Source organism: Pelophylax lessonae, assembly GCF_965119305.1.
Source record: "Pelophylax lessonae genome assembly, chromosome: 13".
Classification (NCBI taxonomy): Eukaryota; Metazoa; Chordata; class Amphibia; order Anura; family Ranidae; genus Pelophylax; species Pelophylax lessonae.
The window spans coordinates 65,752,406-65,771,454 of NC_138780.1; the positions used below are offsets into that span (position 1 = coordinate 65,752,406).

The 19,049-nt window shown below is 42.7% G+C and overlaps 1 protein-coding gene across 2 annotated transcripts in view; it reads right to left on the reverse strand.

The window, feature by feature from the left end:
* INO80 (INO80 complex ATPase subunit) overlaps nt 1–19,049 on the reverse strand; it is a 362,932-nt gene that overhangs the window by 244,009 nt on the left and 99,874 nt on the right. For both annotated transcript variants that reach the window (XM_082275733.1, XM_082275734.1), the window contains 3 exons: nt 12,241–12,336; nt 11,837–11,896; nt 4,427–4,569 (listed from right to left, as the gene is read on the reverse strand). In XM_082275733.1, the coding sequence (XP_082131859.1) occupies nt 4,427–4,569; nt 11,837–11,896; nt 12,241–12,336 (299 nt within the window). The remainder of the gene's footprint in view (nt 1–4,426; nt 4,570–11,836; nt 11,897–12,240; nt 12,337–19,049) is intronic.

The window sequence follows — 19,049 nt, forward strand, 5'->3', positions numbered from 1 at the left end:
GTTCACAGTCTTTGCAAAGGGCACAGTCTATTTGCCTTTAGTAAACCAACCCCAATATGTCACAGGCCTTTACATCTTGTTTGCATCTATATGCATCTAATGGGGTCTTTTAGATTTTTTTCCACATTTTAATTATTACTTCATGTGGGATTTCTTAATTATTTTCTTAATGTCATTACGATTAATAGGGTTCTCCTATGTAATTGCGCAGAATCAGTCATCCGGTCGCTTCATGGAGACATCTGGGGTCTATAAGACACCTGTTACAGCTTCTCATCTATCAGGCAGTGCAGATCTACACACAACGTCCCCAATCTGCTGCTTACTTTATGGTGCTTTTGCTAGGACAGCTTAACACAGAGTAGATCAGTAATTGATTTACCACATCTCCCATCACGCTCTCTTAGGATTTCCCCTGCAGTGGTCCTGGGCTGTCTGAGAAATAGGTGGGCCAAGGGACCAATGGAGAAGATCCAGCTTTCCAGAATTTTTTTTGCTTGGCAGCCACTAAAAGCAACCAAGTGGAGAGCCTGGCAGAAAGTCCTGGGGAGAAGACCACTTGGAGAGGGTTTACACTTGCCCATTTTTTTTATTGTCCAATATTTCTGATAGGTTCAAACGACAGTTTCTGAAGGACTGACAAAAAGAAGTTAAAATCCCAGGGTGTCACAGGGGAGGTGTGTGGGAAGCAATGTGAGCAACAACCTGCACAAAAGATTTGAAATGTGATGGCACTTAAAGTGTTACTAAACACCTTTAAGTCACACAATGGGAGAAACACACCTTAATAAAGAGATTTACAGGAGACACCAGCATTAGGCTGTTTGAACTGATTATAATCTTCTCCTGTGCAACTCCCACTCTAGGAGGGGGCTGAAGCAGTCAAGACTGGCATGGGCTGCTAATTCCATACCCCAACAAAACACAGGAGCCCCAAATCTGTATTTAGGTTCTAGGTTCCCAGAGTCTGCGTGTTTCTCCAAAAGGTCTCCCAGGCACACACCTCCCAAATAATAGAGCCCCCTTTAAAAGCTAGGGCCCATAGTCAGTAGGTAAGAGGTTACCATGTAGTCCCCTCCAAAAGCCCCTGTCTCGGTTGGGTCTGTCACAGACACTATGACTGACTTTGCAGATTCCATGCACATTTTTTTTCAATGTAAATGAAAACTGTTGAGTGTCTTTTAGATGCATTATAAGATGAATGCCTGCTTTTGCCTTGGGAACTGTGAACAGGTTAAGTAGAACCCCTGGAATTTTTGGTATGACCGCCTGAAAAAGAAGCTGCTGGATAGCAGCCTATAAATCCACCCACTTTTGTATGGAGGTTGACAAATATGGCAGATTTAGGTAGTGTAGAGGCAGAGACAGAAACTCTAGCTTGTAGCCCCTGCATGTTCAGGACCTAGGCATCCGATATGTCCCGACGACCAAGAAGGCCCACAGATGTCCTCCTATTTTTATAAGTTACTGCACCACCTCACAGAGAGGAAGGTTCGTTAATGGACTTGTTGGGTTTCAAGATCCAGGTCTTATGACGGAAATGGATTCTGGGTTTGGGCTAGGACCCAAGGGTCCTGAATAAAGGAAACTCTTCTGTGGAGCTCAAGGGTAATCTCCAGGCCTTTTCTTTGGGTATAGGGGGACTCTTTGCGTCCCTTCCCCCATGACTACCTTAATGCAAGTGTCTAAGGAGTCACCAAAGAGGAGCACTTTCTGCACAGAAGTTCTGTAGACCAACGCTTAAGCCAAAGTATCCTTTGCATAGCCTATCATAGAGCATATCCACTAGCACATCAACACAGTAGCACAAGGCCACAGGGAAAAATCCCAAATGTGGAAGGACAGCTGGATCTATCAAAATGGATCTGGGGTCCCTAGCTATGTATCTTCTGGACCAGAAAGATAAAGTCTGGCTAACAGACATGTTTGTGACAGCAGGTTGTCTAGCCAAACATGCCATGAATAATAAGGGCCTAAGGAGGGCTTCTAATCTTTTGTCAACATGGTTCTCAAAAAGCAGAACACTTTCAACAGGAACCGTTAAGGATTTGCACAGGTAGGAAATGACAGGTCTATGACTGGGAGGCCAGGCAACGCACTGTCACCTTTGCTGCCATGGTGCTATAGGCTGGGTGTTCAGTGTGCCCCTGTGCTTTTAAGAAGGGATGGGCTCCCTTCAAATATATCTGCCCTACACCTGTCCATTTAAATGCATGTGCTTCCATTGTTGGAGACTCACAAAATTTAGAGTTTGGGGTGCCTTGTCGGGCTCTGTGGCTTATGCATGTATTTGCAGATTTTTACAACTAAACCCCTGTTTTTAACGCATACTGTTAGACAGGTCAATTTGGTTGGTCGCAGACTGGGCAGTAAAAAGGAGAGCTTGGAATCTTTCTGTGTCTTGTTACTATGACTAGGAGTGCCAATTCTTTTAGTGACACCTCCTCAACAGGGTATTGCTGAGCAAAGCTTTTTGAAGGGACAAAGATTTTCTCAGGACAAAGCCAGTAACAATACAGCACTGTAAGAGCGAATGTACAGGGAAGTTATTTGTAGGCTGAGGGAGTTTCAGTGAGCCTAGACTGGTTGAGCGAAGGCAGGCTGCTGTAAGATAAGACATGTGTGCACTATAACAGAAAGGATGCAATGGCATTCTAAAGCTTGGGAGAGATTTTGGTGGATTGTGCCTCCTCCAGTGCTAAACTGAGTTAAATGTGGTATAATCCTCCTCCTCTATCATAAGAAGCACAAATGCAGTCAGAGAAATGTAGATATGGATTCTAGGTGAGAAGATGAGGGGGCTCTCTTGAGGGCTTGGGAGAGATCTAAGGAGAAAGTGCCTCCTAACAGTTACAGTGCTCAGTGTTAGAAGAATTTGCACCCTGTGGAGAGAGGTCACTGAACCCACCCTCCTCCCTGACCATTAAAAAAATAGGTGTTCTGTTCTGACCCACAGACCCAGCCCTTTTGAGCGAATGCTCCACCAAGCATGAAGAGAAATATCTCCTTAGGGGTACTAACAAAACTGCTACTGGAGAGCAGGAAGGATGCACCTGATGTGACTTGCCACTGTAGGCAGAGGGATTGTAAAGAGAAGTCCTGGCACATAACAGATGTAGGGGAGCAGCCAATTATCATGTGGAAGAAAAACAGTGTGTGCATATACAGGAGAGGTGAGCAGGAAGGAGGCCACACATGGTTCCCAGTGGCCATGGGCTGTGGCCTAGTTTGCAAAAAGAGGCACCAAATTGAGCAATGTGTTAACCCCCGAAGCAACTGCAGCGCAAACAGCACTCTGGGTTCCCAGTTTGAAAGGCTTGAGGGTGGATAGTAAAGGTAAGCCCACTCTAGGTCCTCACCCAACCAGTGGGCTTGCCCTTAGGGGTTTTCAGGAATTGAGTGACAGCAAGTTGGAGTGCCAGAGCCCTGGAACTGTATAGCACCCTATGGTTAACTCAATGCGTTGTACATCATGCCTGGGTGAGTGCCTAACATAGGATCCAGTGCCAGAAGCAAAATTACACGCTGCTCTCTATCTTCTTTTGGCAGGCTCTGGGTATGGTTCCCTGAAGCTTAGCAAAGGAGTAAACCAATCTGGAAATCTGCATAAACAGAAATATGTAGCAGCTAGAAATCTTGATAGAAGAAAATTGATGAAAGTGACAAAAAAGGAAAGGGATTTGCCTCTCTTAGAACATTCATCACCTAAAGACACCAGCAAGAAACTCAGTCTGGCTGGGAGTCGGTGGGGTTATTTTGGGAATGTCCTTACAGCTTTGATTGCCACAATCAAACCAGCCAGTGCTCAATCAAGTAAAGGCAGCAGTAAAAAACTCATGGTCTATATATAATCCACTCTAAATTTTTGCCCTGTAATACACAATTAAGAACACAACTACTATGCTATTCTGTGCATTTTAGGACCTCTGAACCATGGAAAATCCTAAATCTAATGGCTCCTATCCAACTTTGCATTGTGCAATAAAAATGACACATAAGTAGAAAAATGCATAAAATAACAAATAAAACACACATTATTAAATACGCATGCATAAATTTGATAAGGCCCTTATGAAAGAATTATTATTAAGCAGAACAAGATATACACAATACTACTGTAAATCGGAAAATAAAAGAAGATTTCATAATCTCGCTAAAGCTAACAGTTGAGTTCTAACTAACTCATCTTGCTACATCTTTCAACATGACATATATTATGCATTAGGAAGCCTTTGCTTTACCAGGTAGATTCACAGCCATTTGACTTTTCAGTAACCATTCATGCCCACTCAAATTCCTGTGTTGAGATAGCTCTAGCCTCAGCAGACCTTCTCGGCAGCTGGCTATCTTGAAATATTGGCAAACCAAATCTAGTGAGAAGCCTTAATTCTGGACAAAAAATCATGGTTGCATGCTGAAACATTACCTAGAACTGCTCTTCAGTGCCTGGGCCTCGTCTAGCACCATATATTGCCATTTTACCCTCTGGAAGTATTTCACATCCTGTACAACCAGCTGGTAGCTGGTGATCACCACATGGAAAGGGGCTTCTTGTGTGTACAACGTTTTCTGTTAGGTCAAAAAAGAAGGGAATAATGGTGAATAATATGTTTTAGAAAATAGCTTGTAATTGTGGTTTGATAAATTATAGAAAACTAGACAACACTGATGCTAGATTCTTTCTATGTCCCTGACAAAATGTGAATGACTGTTCTCAAGATACATTTTCCTAAAAGAGCAAATTACAGTTCAAATACATATACAGCAACTGATTTATTTTTAAGGAATTTCTAATTTTGCGTGGGTCATTTTGTAATCGAGACACTCAGGCCAGACAGCACAACTATCTATTCAAGAGCACACTCCAATCTGTTGATCGGTCAATAGTGGAGAAGCACACTTACATGGTACCCCCTTTTCTCTCCTCCTGTCAGCACATGTGCACTTCTGCACTAACCTGGTTGGCTCCTAGTGCTGCCTCTCATTCTTCCAGTCTAAATGCTGCTGTACAAAGGATTACCGGTTGTCGATATCAAGCTAATTCAAGCACTTGGGATGGGATAAATTATGACCACGATAGATATGGAACAGTGTTATAGAAATGTTTTCTTTTCTGATGCAGGCTCAAACATTGTAGAACAGTACTTCTAGCCAGAGCTTACAAAAGAAAAGAACATTAGCTGTTCACATTTCATTACTGAACACTGTGTTTTGCCTCAAGTGTTCTTAGATACATTTTAGTACTCAAGCAATGTGTAATAACCTATCAAGCATTTTACCAAAAAAACAAACAGTGAAGGATTCTAGTAAATTTATTAAATTAGAAATGCTCATCTTGAAATGGAGCATGTACATTTTTTTATCGTTCATTGAGGGGCATTTCTTAAACAGTTGGTATATACTGATACCTTCAAGGGGATGGGACACTGGCAAATAAACATTAATGTTGTTGTAAACCTCAGACATGAATTCTGAACAAAGGAAATATTTCTATAGTGTAAGCACTAAGTGTCATTACTTTCTGTTGTCTCCTTCCTTTGCTATATACATGAGTCACTTCTGATAAGCTTTTCTGACAGCAGGAGCTAAAAGGTGACGGGGAGGGACCTCCAGCACACAACCTGTGATGGACAGCCTCAACTCCGTTCCTGTGTGCCGTGTTAAAGGGGTGTTTGTCCCCTTCCTCCAATCAACTTTCAGAGCTCTTGTGTCTATCTGCAGCTCCCTTATTTTCATCTCTGAGTTTTACAAGGATGTACAAGACAAATGCCTGGAAATGCCTGACGACAGCGACGATTCTGATGTCTCTTTCTGGCACATAGCTCCGTTGGAAATTCTGAAGAATCATTTGATATACTTATTATACTTATACTTATATACGAATTTTCCCACAAATCGCTATCACTCAGTTCTTCAAGTAACTCCATTTCGCTGTGGCCGTTTTCCAGTTGGTCTAAAAGAGCTTTTGCGCAAAAAAAAAACACTTTTTGGACGCCATGGTCGTTCAAAATTTTCCAGGCACAAAGCATTGGAAAAGCACAGGCAGGGCACTGGAAAAAAGTCACCAGGTGCAATCCTGTGGTGAAATGGCATGATACAGTGTAATCCGTTAGGATCACAGCTTTGTATTATGTCATTTGTGTATTTACACTTTTGAATTTGCCGGCGATTTCACCCCCCCCTCCGTCGCAACGCTCGCAGGGAAGGGAACCGGAAGGCAAGTGCTGGCAATCGGCCATGCAAAGAGCGGGGAGAGAGTGTGAGGACTCCGGGGAGGACGGCGGGGGATCGCAGGGAAAGTGAGTAAGATTCTGGGGTAATTACGAGTGTGGCTCGGGGTTACCGCTTTTGGTACTGAAAGTTAACCCCGAGCCACACTCGGGAATACCGCCTGGGAGGTTAAGCCTGCCCCTGTATAACCCATCCCCAACCATCATTACTCTGTTTTTGCTAGTGTCCTTACCTGAAAAATGATAACTACATTCTTGCTTTTTGTTTAATTTAAATTATTTTTCAACCAAGATACTTGGTATCTGTTGGAAGGCAACATGTTTTTCTTGTTTTAATATCAGATGTTTCTGGGATGGTTGAAACCTGATTACACCTGGCCTGGAATGCCAGCAGAGAAAGTTTATCCTGCAGGGTGTTCGTGACAAGGAGTCATAAATGGGAATTCATATCCTAACAGGATGTTCTCGCATATGCCTCCTCCTGCGAGGCATGGGGGTAGAGGAGCATTAGATAAGACCTCCTGGGGAGGTTATACCAACATCAAAGTCCAGCTGTTACCGAAAGATGACCCGGGTCAAGAACAGTGATTCATGGACAAATGGTGCCCCTAGTGGAGACTACAACATGCTTCCTGGAAAGATGAGATACTTTCTGTTGATTAGGAAGGATGGCCTCTTATGGATTTTCACTTGACAAGTGGACAGTGGGTGTTTATGTGGGTTGTGTCTGAGTGGACTTTAAAAGCAGTCACCAGCTAAAATTATACCTGTTCTTGCCCAGTGAGCCCAGCTGAGAGATACCGAATATCGAGGACGATAATATGTAAAGTATTGTCTGTGTTTGTTTTGTTTTATATGCTCTGTAGTATTATTTTAGTGTTTTATGTTAGCATTACTACTTTCTTTATACTGAATTAGATCCTTTCTTTTTTAAGCAGTGTGTTTATTTTTATAGCTAGCATTGGTATTATATCCTCACCGTTAACCTTATCAGAGCATCGATAGACTATCATAGGAATAGACAAGCTAATACATATTTATGATAAATAGGGGAGATCCGAAAGCACCCCACATTTATTTCAGTATCCATATTTTTTTTTTCTTTGGTGTCTTTAACTAAGACTTCTGTTATGCTACTTGAGCTAGTCGTTACACAGCAGATATCTAGTTCAATGTATCCTCAGCAACAGCTTTGGATGTCATAGGTGTACCCCCCTGGACTGAAGATTGCGGGGTTAACCTGGGATGTGACCTTCGAGGACTAGGCTGTCCTTTTCCAGACCTTTGTGTACTATAATAGTTAGCAGCAGAGTGCTCTCTAGGCCTCAAACTCATGGCAAAGCCTCTGGTGTGACTGAGTCTCCAGAGCACCTGGAGCTACCTCACAGTTGATATCGTTGGCTACCATTTAAAAATTCCTGTACCACCATTTTAACACAGTGACGGTAAAGCTGAGGAAACTGTGCACTGATGGGATTTGCTATGTGAAGATTTGAGTGTTCTGTGCTTCCTTACCCGCCATTCTGCCTAGAAGAAATGTTAAATCACGGTTACTCATGCTTCTGAAACACCATGTGGATCATCCGGTCTCTGATCTAGTTCCAGGGCCCTTGTTCAGTGACTTCACCTCAGGACATCTAGGTCAACCCTAATCAGCACCAGTTGCTTACCCATGCGAGTACAAAAGGCCTTGCTTCACTCAGGCCTAGGTTTTTGATTTTTTTCACTATGCTGTGCAACATGACTTTTTAAGGACACACAGAGGACAGTTTAGCTGCAACAGGTGACCTTACTTATTATTCTACAACTGTTTTTAGGGGCAATTACTCAATATCCCTAAAAGTATTAGATGCCTGAAACCTAGATCCTGGGACTCCTATTACTACAACATTGTCCACAGCAGAGTCTCCTAGAGTTCTAATGCTAGAGACTAAGACTCACCCCTTTATATTCACTTTGTGCATATTTAATTGAGCAATCTACTTCCAGAAGCTCTAAGCATGCTCTGGAAGAGTTTAATTCTGCTCTTCTGGGTCTCCATCTCTAAGTGTGCCTGAGGTTCCCAAAACCATCTCTGATTCAGAGTTAGAGTCTTCCCGGTCATTTTCTGAAGTCACTGTATTGCAGAAAAATTCATATGACTCAGATTTACAAGTTGTTTCTAACCTAATTGATGCAATTCGAGGATCATCATGCTGTTCTAGGCACAGGCTCTGCAGTTTTTCTCACATTTACGGCTGAATTAAACACAGACTTTTGTGGTTTATTCAAATCTTTATTTTAATGCACTTTTTATTTTTTAAACATATGGATGTTTATCACTGAATTTATATATTGTATATTTGTTGATGTATTTTTCACATATTTAAAAGGTGACGCTGCACTTTTTAAGCTATTTTGATTTTCAGTTTAGGGTGGAATGAGACCACTTTTGAGTGCTATCTGACAACCTGGATATTGGCTGGTAATTTTTGTTTTTTTTTTTATATTTTTTAAATTTAACTAAATGGTGGTGTGCAGGTGGAATTTAGTTTTTTTTTGTTTTTCACCCTAATAAGCATATCACTCAAAGGTTTTTACTTTTAGGGATTTCACTGACAGACAGTTGGACTCTATACTGAGGTCTTGTTTTGAAATTAACAAATCAATGCTCTGGTCTTCTGTTGGTGTTGACTTCTATCTTTTGAAACAATGTCGCAATCGATCATAGCCCTAACGGGGACCCCTCCAGCACAAAGTCAAACCTTCAGATTTCGAACTTCTGGGGCCTTACACTTCAGCTGTGATGGCCTTTTGTAAGCATCTAAGCTTGTGTCTCACGTGGGGGTGAGGTGTGTTCACATGCATATGGCACTTTACATATGTCCCTGAGATGCACAGAGTACGTCTAGAGCCACATACACACGGGCCGAATGTTGGGCGGCATCGGCCAGTTCAATACAAACTGGCTAACATTCTGCCCCGTGTGTACTGCAGCTGGTCCCCCTAATACAATAGAACAGCAGGGGAGATCGCCGTACTAACGTTGAATTTTTAGTTCAGCAGCTCCGACCTGAGCGGTCAATTTTTTTTCATTCAGCCTGCTGAGTTGAACGAAAAAAAACTAGCATTGTGTACTAGGCTTAAGAATTATTGGATTCACTTGCCCTTTAGGGAAAGGTGGCTCTTCAGACCTGCCCTTGACAATGTCATCCCGTTACTATTGGTGGTCTCACTGTTTGCAGGAGATCTATGAATGGGGTAGAGGGACTCCAAAACTAATTTAAATATCTTGTAAACTTTCAGAGTCTACATCTCACATAAGCCAAAGGCCCTCGGTCTTATTTGGTCAAACCTCTACACGAAGGTGCGCCTCTACTTTTGCAAGTGTGGATTTGTTTGTTTATCATACTGGGCCACTTCGTAATTTACCTTCTCACAGCTTGGATGCTCAGGTTTCCCTCTGTAGCTTATACTCTAGATCTGTTAAGCAGGCACCTCCTTCAGCTGCCCTTCCTCACCCTTAAAGTATTACCATACCCAATTGTGCATTTTCGCAGCATTGTCTGAGTTCTTTGCACTCTGAACTCTTTGGTTTCTATTTTGGTAGAAGCCTATCCTTTGGAATGGTATCCCACTCTCTCTCACATTCCTTACTGCACAAAAGTCCCTTTCATCATGGACAACTGTAACCCCAGTGGTGCTTGAGTCTCCACAGCCCTAGACCTCTCTTAAGGGACCTCTTGACTTACAAGTTTAACAAGGATAAGTCTACTACTGTTCCTTTTTAGAGTAAGGGCCTGACTCTTCAGTGTCCTCCAGCAGTTTTGGATTCTGCTCACAGTACTGACTTCTATGTCCACCCTAGTACCTCCTCCTCTTAGTACAGGGAGACCATCCCTGAAGAGAGTTAAGTCTACTGGACTTTCACAGTTTGAGGGTCCTAACGCCTGCAATGTTTGATTAGATATAAGCACACAACTATCTAATTCTAGTAACCTTGGATCATCCTTGAGTGGATTGCTCAACCTAAATCCTCGCTTATACAGTACTATGCAAACATTTTAGGCAGGAATGAAAAAATGCTGTACATTAAGAATGCTTTCAAAAATAAAAGTGTTAAATGTTTATTCTTACCAATTAACAAAATGCAAAGTACATGGACAGAAGAGAAATCCTAATAAAACCAATGTTTGATCTAACTACTTTTTGGCTTAAAATCAGCATTGATTCTTTTAGGTACAAACAGTGACTGTGCACACAGTTTTTGAAGGAACTCGGCAGGTAGGTTGTTTCAGACATCTTGAAGAACTAACCACAGATCTTCTGTGGATGTAGGCTGCCTCAAATCCTTCAATCTCTTCATGTAATCCCAGACATAGGTTGAGATCAGGGCTTTGTGTGGGCCAAATTAATGCTTCCAGGACTCCTTGTTCTTTTTTTACACTGAAGATAGTTCTTAATTACAGTTTTCATGCATAGTTGAGTCGCTTAGCCTTGTTTACATATTGGAGGTATGGCTTTTTGGTCTCAATTCTTCCATTAAGACCACTTCTGACCAGGCATCTCCAGACAGTAGATGGGTGTACCTGGGTCCTACTGGTTTGCCCCAGTGCTGTGCTCTGCTTCTGATGTCAAGGTGAAGTAAGCATGATGTGTCTCATCTGCTGCATTAAGCATCCTTGGGTGACCACCCCGTCTACAAAGTCTTCAAAGCTGAGAAATACTGGCAGATAATTATCCATCATGCTATACCATCAGGAAGGCATGTAACTGGCCCTAAATTTTTCAGCCTTTCAGCGTAAAGATGAATAAAGAGTCTGGGATTGACGGAAGGATTCTGATAAGAATAAACTATTAACACTTTTTTTTTTCTCAAAGCATTCTTAATTTACAGCATTTTTTTTTACACCTGCCTAAAATTTTTGCACAATTATGGTTCAACCTGTATTTGCAGGAATTCTATAAAATGGTAGAGCCTCGGAGATGCACGGATTTCAAGCTCAAATATACACATCAGTTGTTTTCTGATCATATTTTCAAAACTTTGCCCATGTTTATGGCGAAGTTGGGTGTACCATCCAATTACTGGTTCCAATATCAACAGCTTAGAGACATGCGGTGGCAGCGCAGTTTGGCCTGAGGGGCGTACGTCTGGTCCCCTCTCTGTTGGAGGAGGAGCTCATGGATGCTGATAATACCAAATTAATTTCCAAATACGATTCTCTGCTGATCACTGGCTGTGCCCCAAGATTAACTAAAATTAAAACTCAGTGGCAAGCTGATCTGCAGCACCTGGAGGTGGGAACCTGGGAGGAGGTGGTTGGGTTTCATTTTTCGGGGCTTATAGCGGCAGGGGATAAGGTGGTGCAGCTAAACTATCTACATAAAATTTACTATACTCCGTACAGATTATATAAAATGGGGAGACTCCAATCCCCTGAATGTCAGGGATGCCAAGCAGAAACAGTGACTCGCGCATGCACAGTGCGCACCTGGCTGTGAAGCAGCAAGCTGTCACAGCCAGGTGCCCACACAATTTTGAGCAATGATCATAAATTAAAATTTAACAACTGATTGGTACAGGCAAAAAAAAAATCACATAAATATGTTTTATTGATTCTGACCTGGCCCCAAAACTTCCTGATGACTTTTCTTTCATGAGGGTTGCCCCAGTATGGCAGCACCTAAAATGTAACACAACATCACAAAAAACAATATATAATAATATATAAGTATTTTAATTAAGATATATATTTTATCTTTTCTGAATGACTAGGGAATGAAAAAGAACAAGGGATCCGTGTGCAAACTTAAAAACACAGAAAAGGTATATTTTTTCTCTAAATACAACAACAACAGGTATTGATATTATTATTATATTCACGAATCAAAAATCTAAAATACAACATAAAAAAACACACTAAATAAATAATGGATATAAAATCCAGTGCATTGATTATTTTATCGTTCAAATGTTTATTTAGTATGATTACATGAATAAATAAATAAATGTCTGCTCTCCCCTTACCTTGAACCTGGGAACAAATCTTGAAAATTCCTGGTGCCAGTTGTTCAGGGTGGAGGCAGGTGAAATAACTAAAAAAGGACCCCAGATATTCTCTCTCTGTATAAAGAAACACAAATGAAGATTCTTTATTTCAAATAAATAACCTTGAGCTTAGCTGACAAAAAAATTAACTTTGACATCAAAACTATCATTTAATCTGGGTGACGGGTACCTGACTTTGCTATTCCACATAGTTGAAGGACACAGTGACGTGCACATTTACTTGCTGTACCCCATCACCTTGTGTTACCTGAAAGTGCACAAGCAGGTCTTTAAATTGATCCCTGTGTTCTTGGGCATTCCCTGGAACTGGGCCAAGAAAGTACACTAGGCCTTGCCTTTACCCCAAGGTAAAATTAAGCTCACCCCATCATTCAACTTCAAATTGACAGAGCCTCGGTGGGCAATAGATGATCTGATATTTTGAATAACAGGGATCATTGCTTAAAGTAATTGTAAAGTTGTTTTTTTTCCTATAAAATAACAAAAATGTTATACTTACCTGCTCTGTGAAGTGGTTATGCACAGAGCAGCCTGTGTCCTTCTCTTCTCAGGTCCCTCTTCTGTGATCCTGGCCTCTCCCTCCTGTTCAGTGCCCCCACAGTAAGCAGCTTGCTATGGGGCCACCCAAGCCGAGTCATAGCTCCCTGTGTCCATTCAGACACGGTGCCCCACACCAGCCCTGCCCCCTCTCTCTCACTATTGGGTAGCTGAATTTGATTGACAGCAGCGGGGAGCCAATGGCGCCACTGCTGTCTCTCAGCCAATGAGGAGGGAGAATCTGGGGTGGCTGAGACACTCATGGACATCGCTGGGTAGAGAGGGACCTCAGGTAAGTTTTAGGGGGCCTGCTGCACAAAGAAGTTTTATTTATCTTCATGCATTCTGACTTTACAACCGCTTTAAGGTACACCTGTTCTAAGAAAAAAGCGGGGTGAAATTGCTGGTCCCCTGAAAATGCTTTTTTCTTAAATATGTGTCTGGTTTTAGCCAGTCTGGTTTTCAAACATGGACCCAGAAAGCATTTTTTAAGGCCCCTTTCACACTTGTGCGACCTAAAAGTCGCACTTTTTTACCGCAATTTTGACTGGACTCGAAGCAATGCCTATGTCTATGGACCTCAAAACGCATCCAAAATGGCCCAAAGTAGTGCAGGGACTACTTTGAAGTCATACAGTTATGAACTATACTCATTGGAAATCATGGAGTATGACTTGTCATGCAACTTTGCAGTCCCAAATCGCAGGACAAGTGTGAAAGGGGCCCTAAGGAAAAGTGTCAGATTTCCTCATGAAGCCAATGCATCAACATCCACAGTTCTAACATTCTTAAAGAGGTTGTAAATCCCAACAAAACATGTTTTTTTCTTTTTGCAACCTGAAACAGAAACCCATAATGACCTAGTATGCATCGCATACTAGCTCATTATGAAATACCTTAGAACGAGCCCCCGCCGTGCCGTCTACTTACCTGTATGACGGGTGACATGTCCAGTCGCCCGTCTTCCAGGATCGCAGCATTCGGCCATCTGATTGGCTGGAGCCGCGGTGACGTCACTCCCGCACACGCGCGCGGGAGCCGACGGTCACGGCACGGGGCTCTGAAGGAACGGCACCAGCGGATGTCACTGATGTCACTGATGTCACTGGCTGCATGTAAGGTAAATATCTCCTAAACGGTACATGTTTAGGAGATATTTACAGTACCTATAGGTAATTCCTCTCTTGCTGAAGACGGCTACATATAGACTTTCAATAATTGCTGGTGATATTCTGACATGGAACTGATATACACCTTGCATCAGCTGTAACGTCATGATCGGCTTCCCACCAGCATTTTCTTCAGTTGTTCAGCCTTCCAACTACTCCGTAGGAATTTTCTCACAGTATTCCTGCATCGGTCTGTGAAATTTGGGGTCGGAGCGGATTTATTTCAGGGTCATGCTGGTCCGTCTGTATTATCTACATACAGGCTCTTTAGTTTTTCTTGGATTCATGTGCAATACCTTCCCGATCTGGTTTTCACATGGGTTTTCTTTTAACCAATGTTTGCATGTCATTATGTGTGCCCTGTTGTTGAAAAATGTGATATTCTATATGTTTTTTTAACATTTAATAAAGTTTAACTATTTTCAGCCTATTTATACCGGGTGGGATTTTATATACATTGGGTGAACCTAAGTAACTAGCGGTCTAATAGCACTGATAGATACTCACTGTGAAATAGGTTTCCATTTTTAGCCCCTTTGCAACACTTTGGTCTGCCTGAATCTCATATATATGGTCCAGTGTCCATTAGACCTGACCCTGGAAATCTACCAGAGGTCAGTTGGCCATTATCTGACTTGGGTTGTACCATGTGCGTTTGGAGGTTCTAACAGTGTACTGTGAAAAATTGGTGAGCACAGATATTCGCTTATTTATGAATAATACATTTCTATTTCTAATGAAAAGAATGTTTTGATGTATAATATGTTTTTCTTTTTTCAAATTTCACAACAATGTAGATACATATTGAAGTTTCTTGGGGAAGCAGAGAGGGTGAGGGTGTTCTGCGAAACAAGTTGGACCCTTATGCATTTACAAAAGTACTGTTAATATGTAACAGTTGAGGCCTTTGGGCTATGAATTTGTACAAGTTTTTATGTCTAAACTGTAGACCTTTTAGATAATGCTTATGTAATAAAATAATTTTTTTGATGTATACGTGTATGTGCTCATCTCAGCGACAACACTACTCCCTGCTCTTCTTGGTAGGGATACGTCCTGTCCCCTCCCTTTCTTTTGTGAAACTGTAAATACTGCACTTTTATTTAGTGTGTACTTCGTAATAGTGTACTGTACAACCTGAGTGAGGTTTTTTTTTTTTTTATAAGAATTGTGTTTTTTGTTTGAAATTGTAAGAACTATGTAGTGTTGTTTAGTGCTGCTTAAAGAAAGTGGAAACCATTGGGCATTTGGGGACCCCAGTAAAGGGGAAAAAGAGCTATTTCTGACATTTATAATATATTTTTGGAAAAGAAGGATAAAAGTTAGTGTCACTTTATTGGTCTTCAAGAGCCCACAGAGCACCTGCCAGGAATCAGATCATGTCAGATTACCTCATCTGCCTGGGCTAGTCTGAAGTTAGAAGGATCAACAGAATGCACTCAAAATTCAATTTACGATGAACAGACGAGGAAGAAGTTGCAGGGTAGGAAGGTGTGGATCAAACTGTACTTACTACAGAGCCATGAAAGCATTCACTGCCTTTGAATTTACCTGGAGACAACTTTAACGTTAAATTTGTTGTTGAACCTAAAAGCTAAGAGGTCCATATCTGACACCCCCCCCATGACACAGGTCCTGGAAGACCTCTGAGTGTAGGGCCCATTCCGCTGGATCCAGGCTCTGACGGCTTAGGAAGTCTATCTGCCAACTGTCTAACCTGAATTCAGCGTAAACGTTTGACACCGTTCCCCACAAACGCTTACTGTACAAACTAAGGAAGGTATGGACCATAGGGTGAGTACCTGGATAGAGAACTGGCTCCAGGGGAGAGTCCAGAGGGTGGTGATAAATGGGGAGTACTCGGATTGGGCGGGTGTGGAAAGTGGGGCCCCGCAAGGTTCTGTCCTGGGACCAATCCTGTTTAATTTATTCATAAATGATCTAGAGGCGGGGATATCTAGTACAATCTCAGTATTTGCGGATGATACTAAACTAAGCATGCCAATATCTTCTATGCAGGATGTGGAAACCTTACAAGCGGACCTGAACAAAATAATGGGGTGGCAACTACATGGCAGATGAGGTTTAATGTTGAAAAATGTAAAGTAATGCACTTGGGTGTCAGAACATGAAAGCAAGCTACTCACTGGGGGGGGGGGGGAACCTCTGGGTGAGTCTAGGATGGAAAAGGACCTGGGAGTACTGGTGGACAACAGGCTTGGCAGTGGCATGCATTGCCAAGCCGCTGCAAGCAAAGCCAACAGAATACTGGCATGTATAAAAAAGGGGATTCACTTCAAAAATAAAGAGATTATTCTCCCACTCTACCAGACTCTGGTCCGGCCACATCTGGAGTATGCTGTCCAGTTCTGGGCACCGGTCCTCAGGAAGGATGTGCTGGAACTGGAGAGAGTCCAGAGAAGGGCAACAAAAATAATTAGGGGAATGGAGGGCATCGGCTATGAGGAAAGACTACAAGCACTGAACTTATTCTCTCTGGAGAAGAGATGATTGAGGAGTGATATGATATCAATTTACAAATACTGTACTGGTGATGACCCTAGCATAAGGAACAAACTTTTTAGAGAAAGGGAATATAATAAGACACGTGGCCACTCACTAAAACTAGAGGAAAAACGGTTTAACCTAGGGGTTCTTCACTGTCAGAGCAGTAAGGATGTGGAATTCTCTTCCACAAGCAGTCGTATCAGCAGGGAGCATCGATAGTTTAAAAAAAAAACGATTAGATGGGCACCTTAAAGACCACAACATACAGGGGTATTCAATGTACGGTTAACAGCAAACACACACACACATCATAGGTTGAACTGGATGGACTGATGCATTTTTTCAACCTCACAAACTATGTAACTATGTCATAGGGACAACAAGATAGTCGGACAGGATTCCTCCAGTGTCTAAGTCCCCTGCACCAACAAGGTGTTTAGGACTCTTCCCCAGCCTGCCAGACTGGCAGCAGTTGTAGAGATTCTCCTGGAGATCATAAGGAACAAGTTCCCTATCTCCAATGCTGGATTGCTGAGCCACTAGGTCAGAGATAACCTGGTCTTTGGTGATAGGAGAATGGGTTTGTCCAGAGACTGAACTGATTTGTCCCACAGTAATAGGATGTTAAATCGAAGGGGACTGGCTTGGAAGTGGTCAAACGAACTTCCTCCAAGGAGCCAAGTGACTATCATGCAGAAGCACCAAGTTGGTTGACTCCTGAAGGGTCGGAGTTTGGGAGCAGAGAGTTTAAAGTTTTTCTTGAGCAATAAAAACTCCTGCATGAGCTGTGTCTAGGATAAGACCCAGATACTCTAAACAATCAGCTCAATGCAGACTTCTGAAGTCCAAGATCCAACTGATACTTAATTTCTGAATGGTCCACACCACACTGTTGGTCAGGACTTATGCCAACTGATCCCTCAAAAGGAGGTCATACACATATTCCACAATAGGGATGTCCTGTAAACATAACAAGGCAACCACAGTGGCTAGAACCTTAGTGAACACACAACAGTGCAAAGATAGGCTGAAAGGCAGAGCCACAGACTGGATGTTTTGGACACCCATAGCACAGCGAAAGGATCGCTGATGTGCAAGAAAAATAGGGATATGGTAAGCTTTCCCAGGTTGAGGCCTAGACTTTTTCTGCTGGGGTAAATTAAAATTCCTAACTTCAGTGACATCCTAAATGAGGGCATCCATGGAAACTCTTGGAGTACAGAACAGGACACACGCAGTATATTCATAGATCCTGGGTTATTGGCTGTTTCCATTCAAGTGATTGGACACTGGCTAAGGCTTTGCTGGCCACAATCCTATATCCCAACAAAACCCAATCTCCAAGTCCTCAGTTTATTAGCAAACAAAGCAGAGTAACACAGAAACAGAGGGGAAGGTGTCCTGTACTGTATTCCAAGACATGGCTTTTACAGGTACTATAAGTCAAAATTCCTATTATATTAGTGTGACAGACCTCCTGGCATCCCCTGCTACAGCTTCCTCCACTGTGGAATTGGGAACCAGGTGTTATACCTGAGCTTTGCAACCAAGAACTAGACAAAACTATCTTAGGTGCAAACTGGAACTGACTTTATTGTAAATTCACACAGAATATATACCACACAAGAAAGTTTCCTCTGCTCTGGATTATTGTTGGGGAGATAGGACGGCTTCCTCTGCTCCCAGACTGTTGATCTTCTGCTGGGGAGGGAGGATGACCACCTCCTCTCTCTTCTATCCCAGTATCCTGGTCTGCCACTGGGGAAGAAGAACTGCCACCTTCTTACCCTGGGCCTTGGACCCTCTGCCCAGTTTCCAGCGCTTCAGCTCGGAGTTTGAGCTTCTCTGCAACTGTCTGTTGCTGGAGAGAAGGACTGCCCACCTTGGCTCCCTGGAGCTCCGAAAGTGCTGTGGGTACCGGGCAGAGGTCAGTGATGCTTTACCCTGATGCCAGCTCTTCCGCTGGGAAACAAAATGAAAATTCGGTTGCCTCGAACGGGCCACTGATTGTTGTAGGCAGAAGTCAGAAACACTCTGCCTTGATGCCAGCTTCTCTGCTAAAGGTTAACTGGATTGTTCCTCCTCAGCAGAAAAGTCTACTAAATCCCAGTCTCTGGATCTGGTGGCTGGGGATAGAGGTTCACTATCTCCTGTCCCTGGAACCCAGAAGATGTTATCGGTGCTGGGCAAAGGCTAGCAGAGCTCTAGCCTGTTGCTGTTGGCAGAACTTCAGTTGAAAGCTCAGTAAATGTTACATCCTCCAACGAAGTGTCAATTAAATATATGCTTTTTGGGATCTGTGGCCGGGGAGTGAGGACGGCTGCCTTCTTTCCCAGGTCCTTGAACTGCTGCTGTGGGGAGATGAGCAAGCTGCTCCATCTCCTATACCCTAATCCAGGTGCTGGACAGAAACATTCTTCCATTCAAGTTCATCCTGTGCAAAAAACGGTTCGTCAATGTTAGCACTTGCTGCATCAGCTATAGGAGCTCCGCATTCATAGCTGCAGGTAAGGGTGAGCAAAACACACTGTTACTCTGCCCCATTGCCGACAC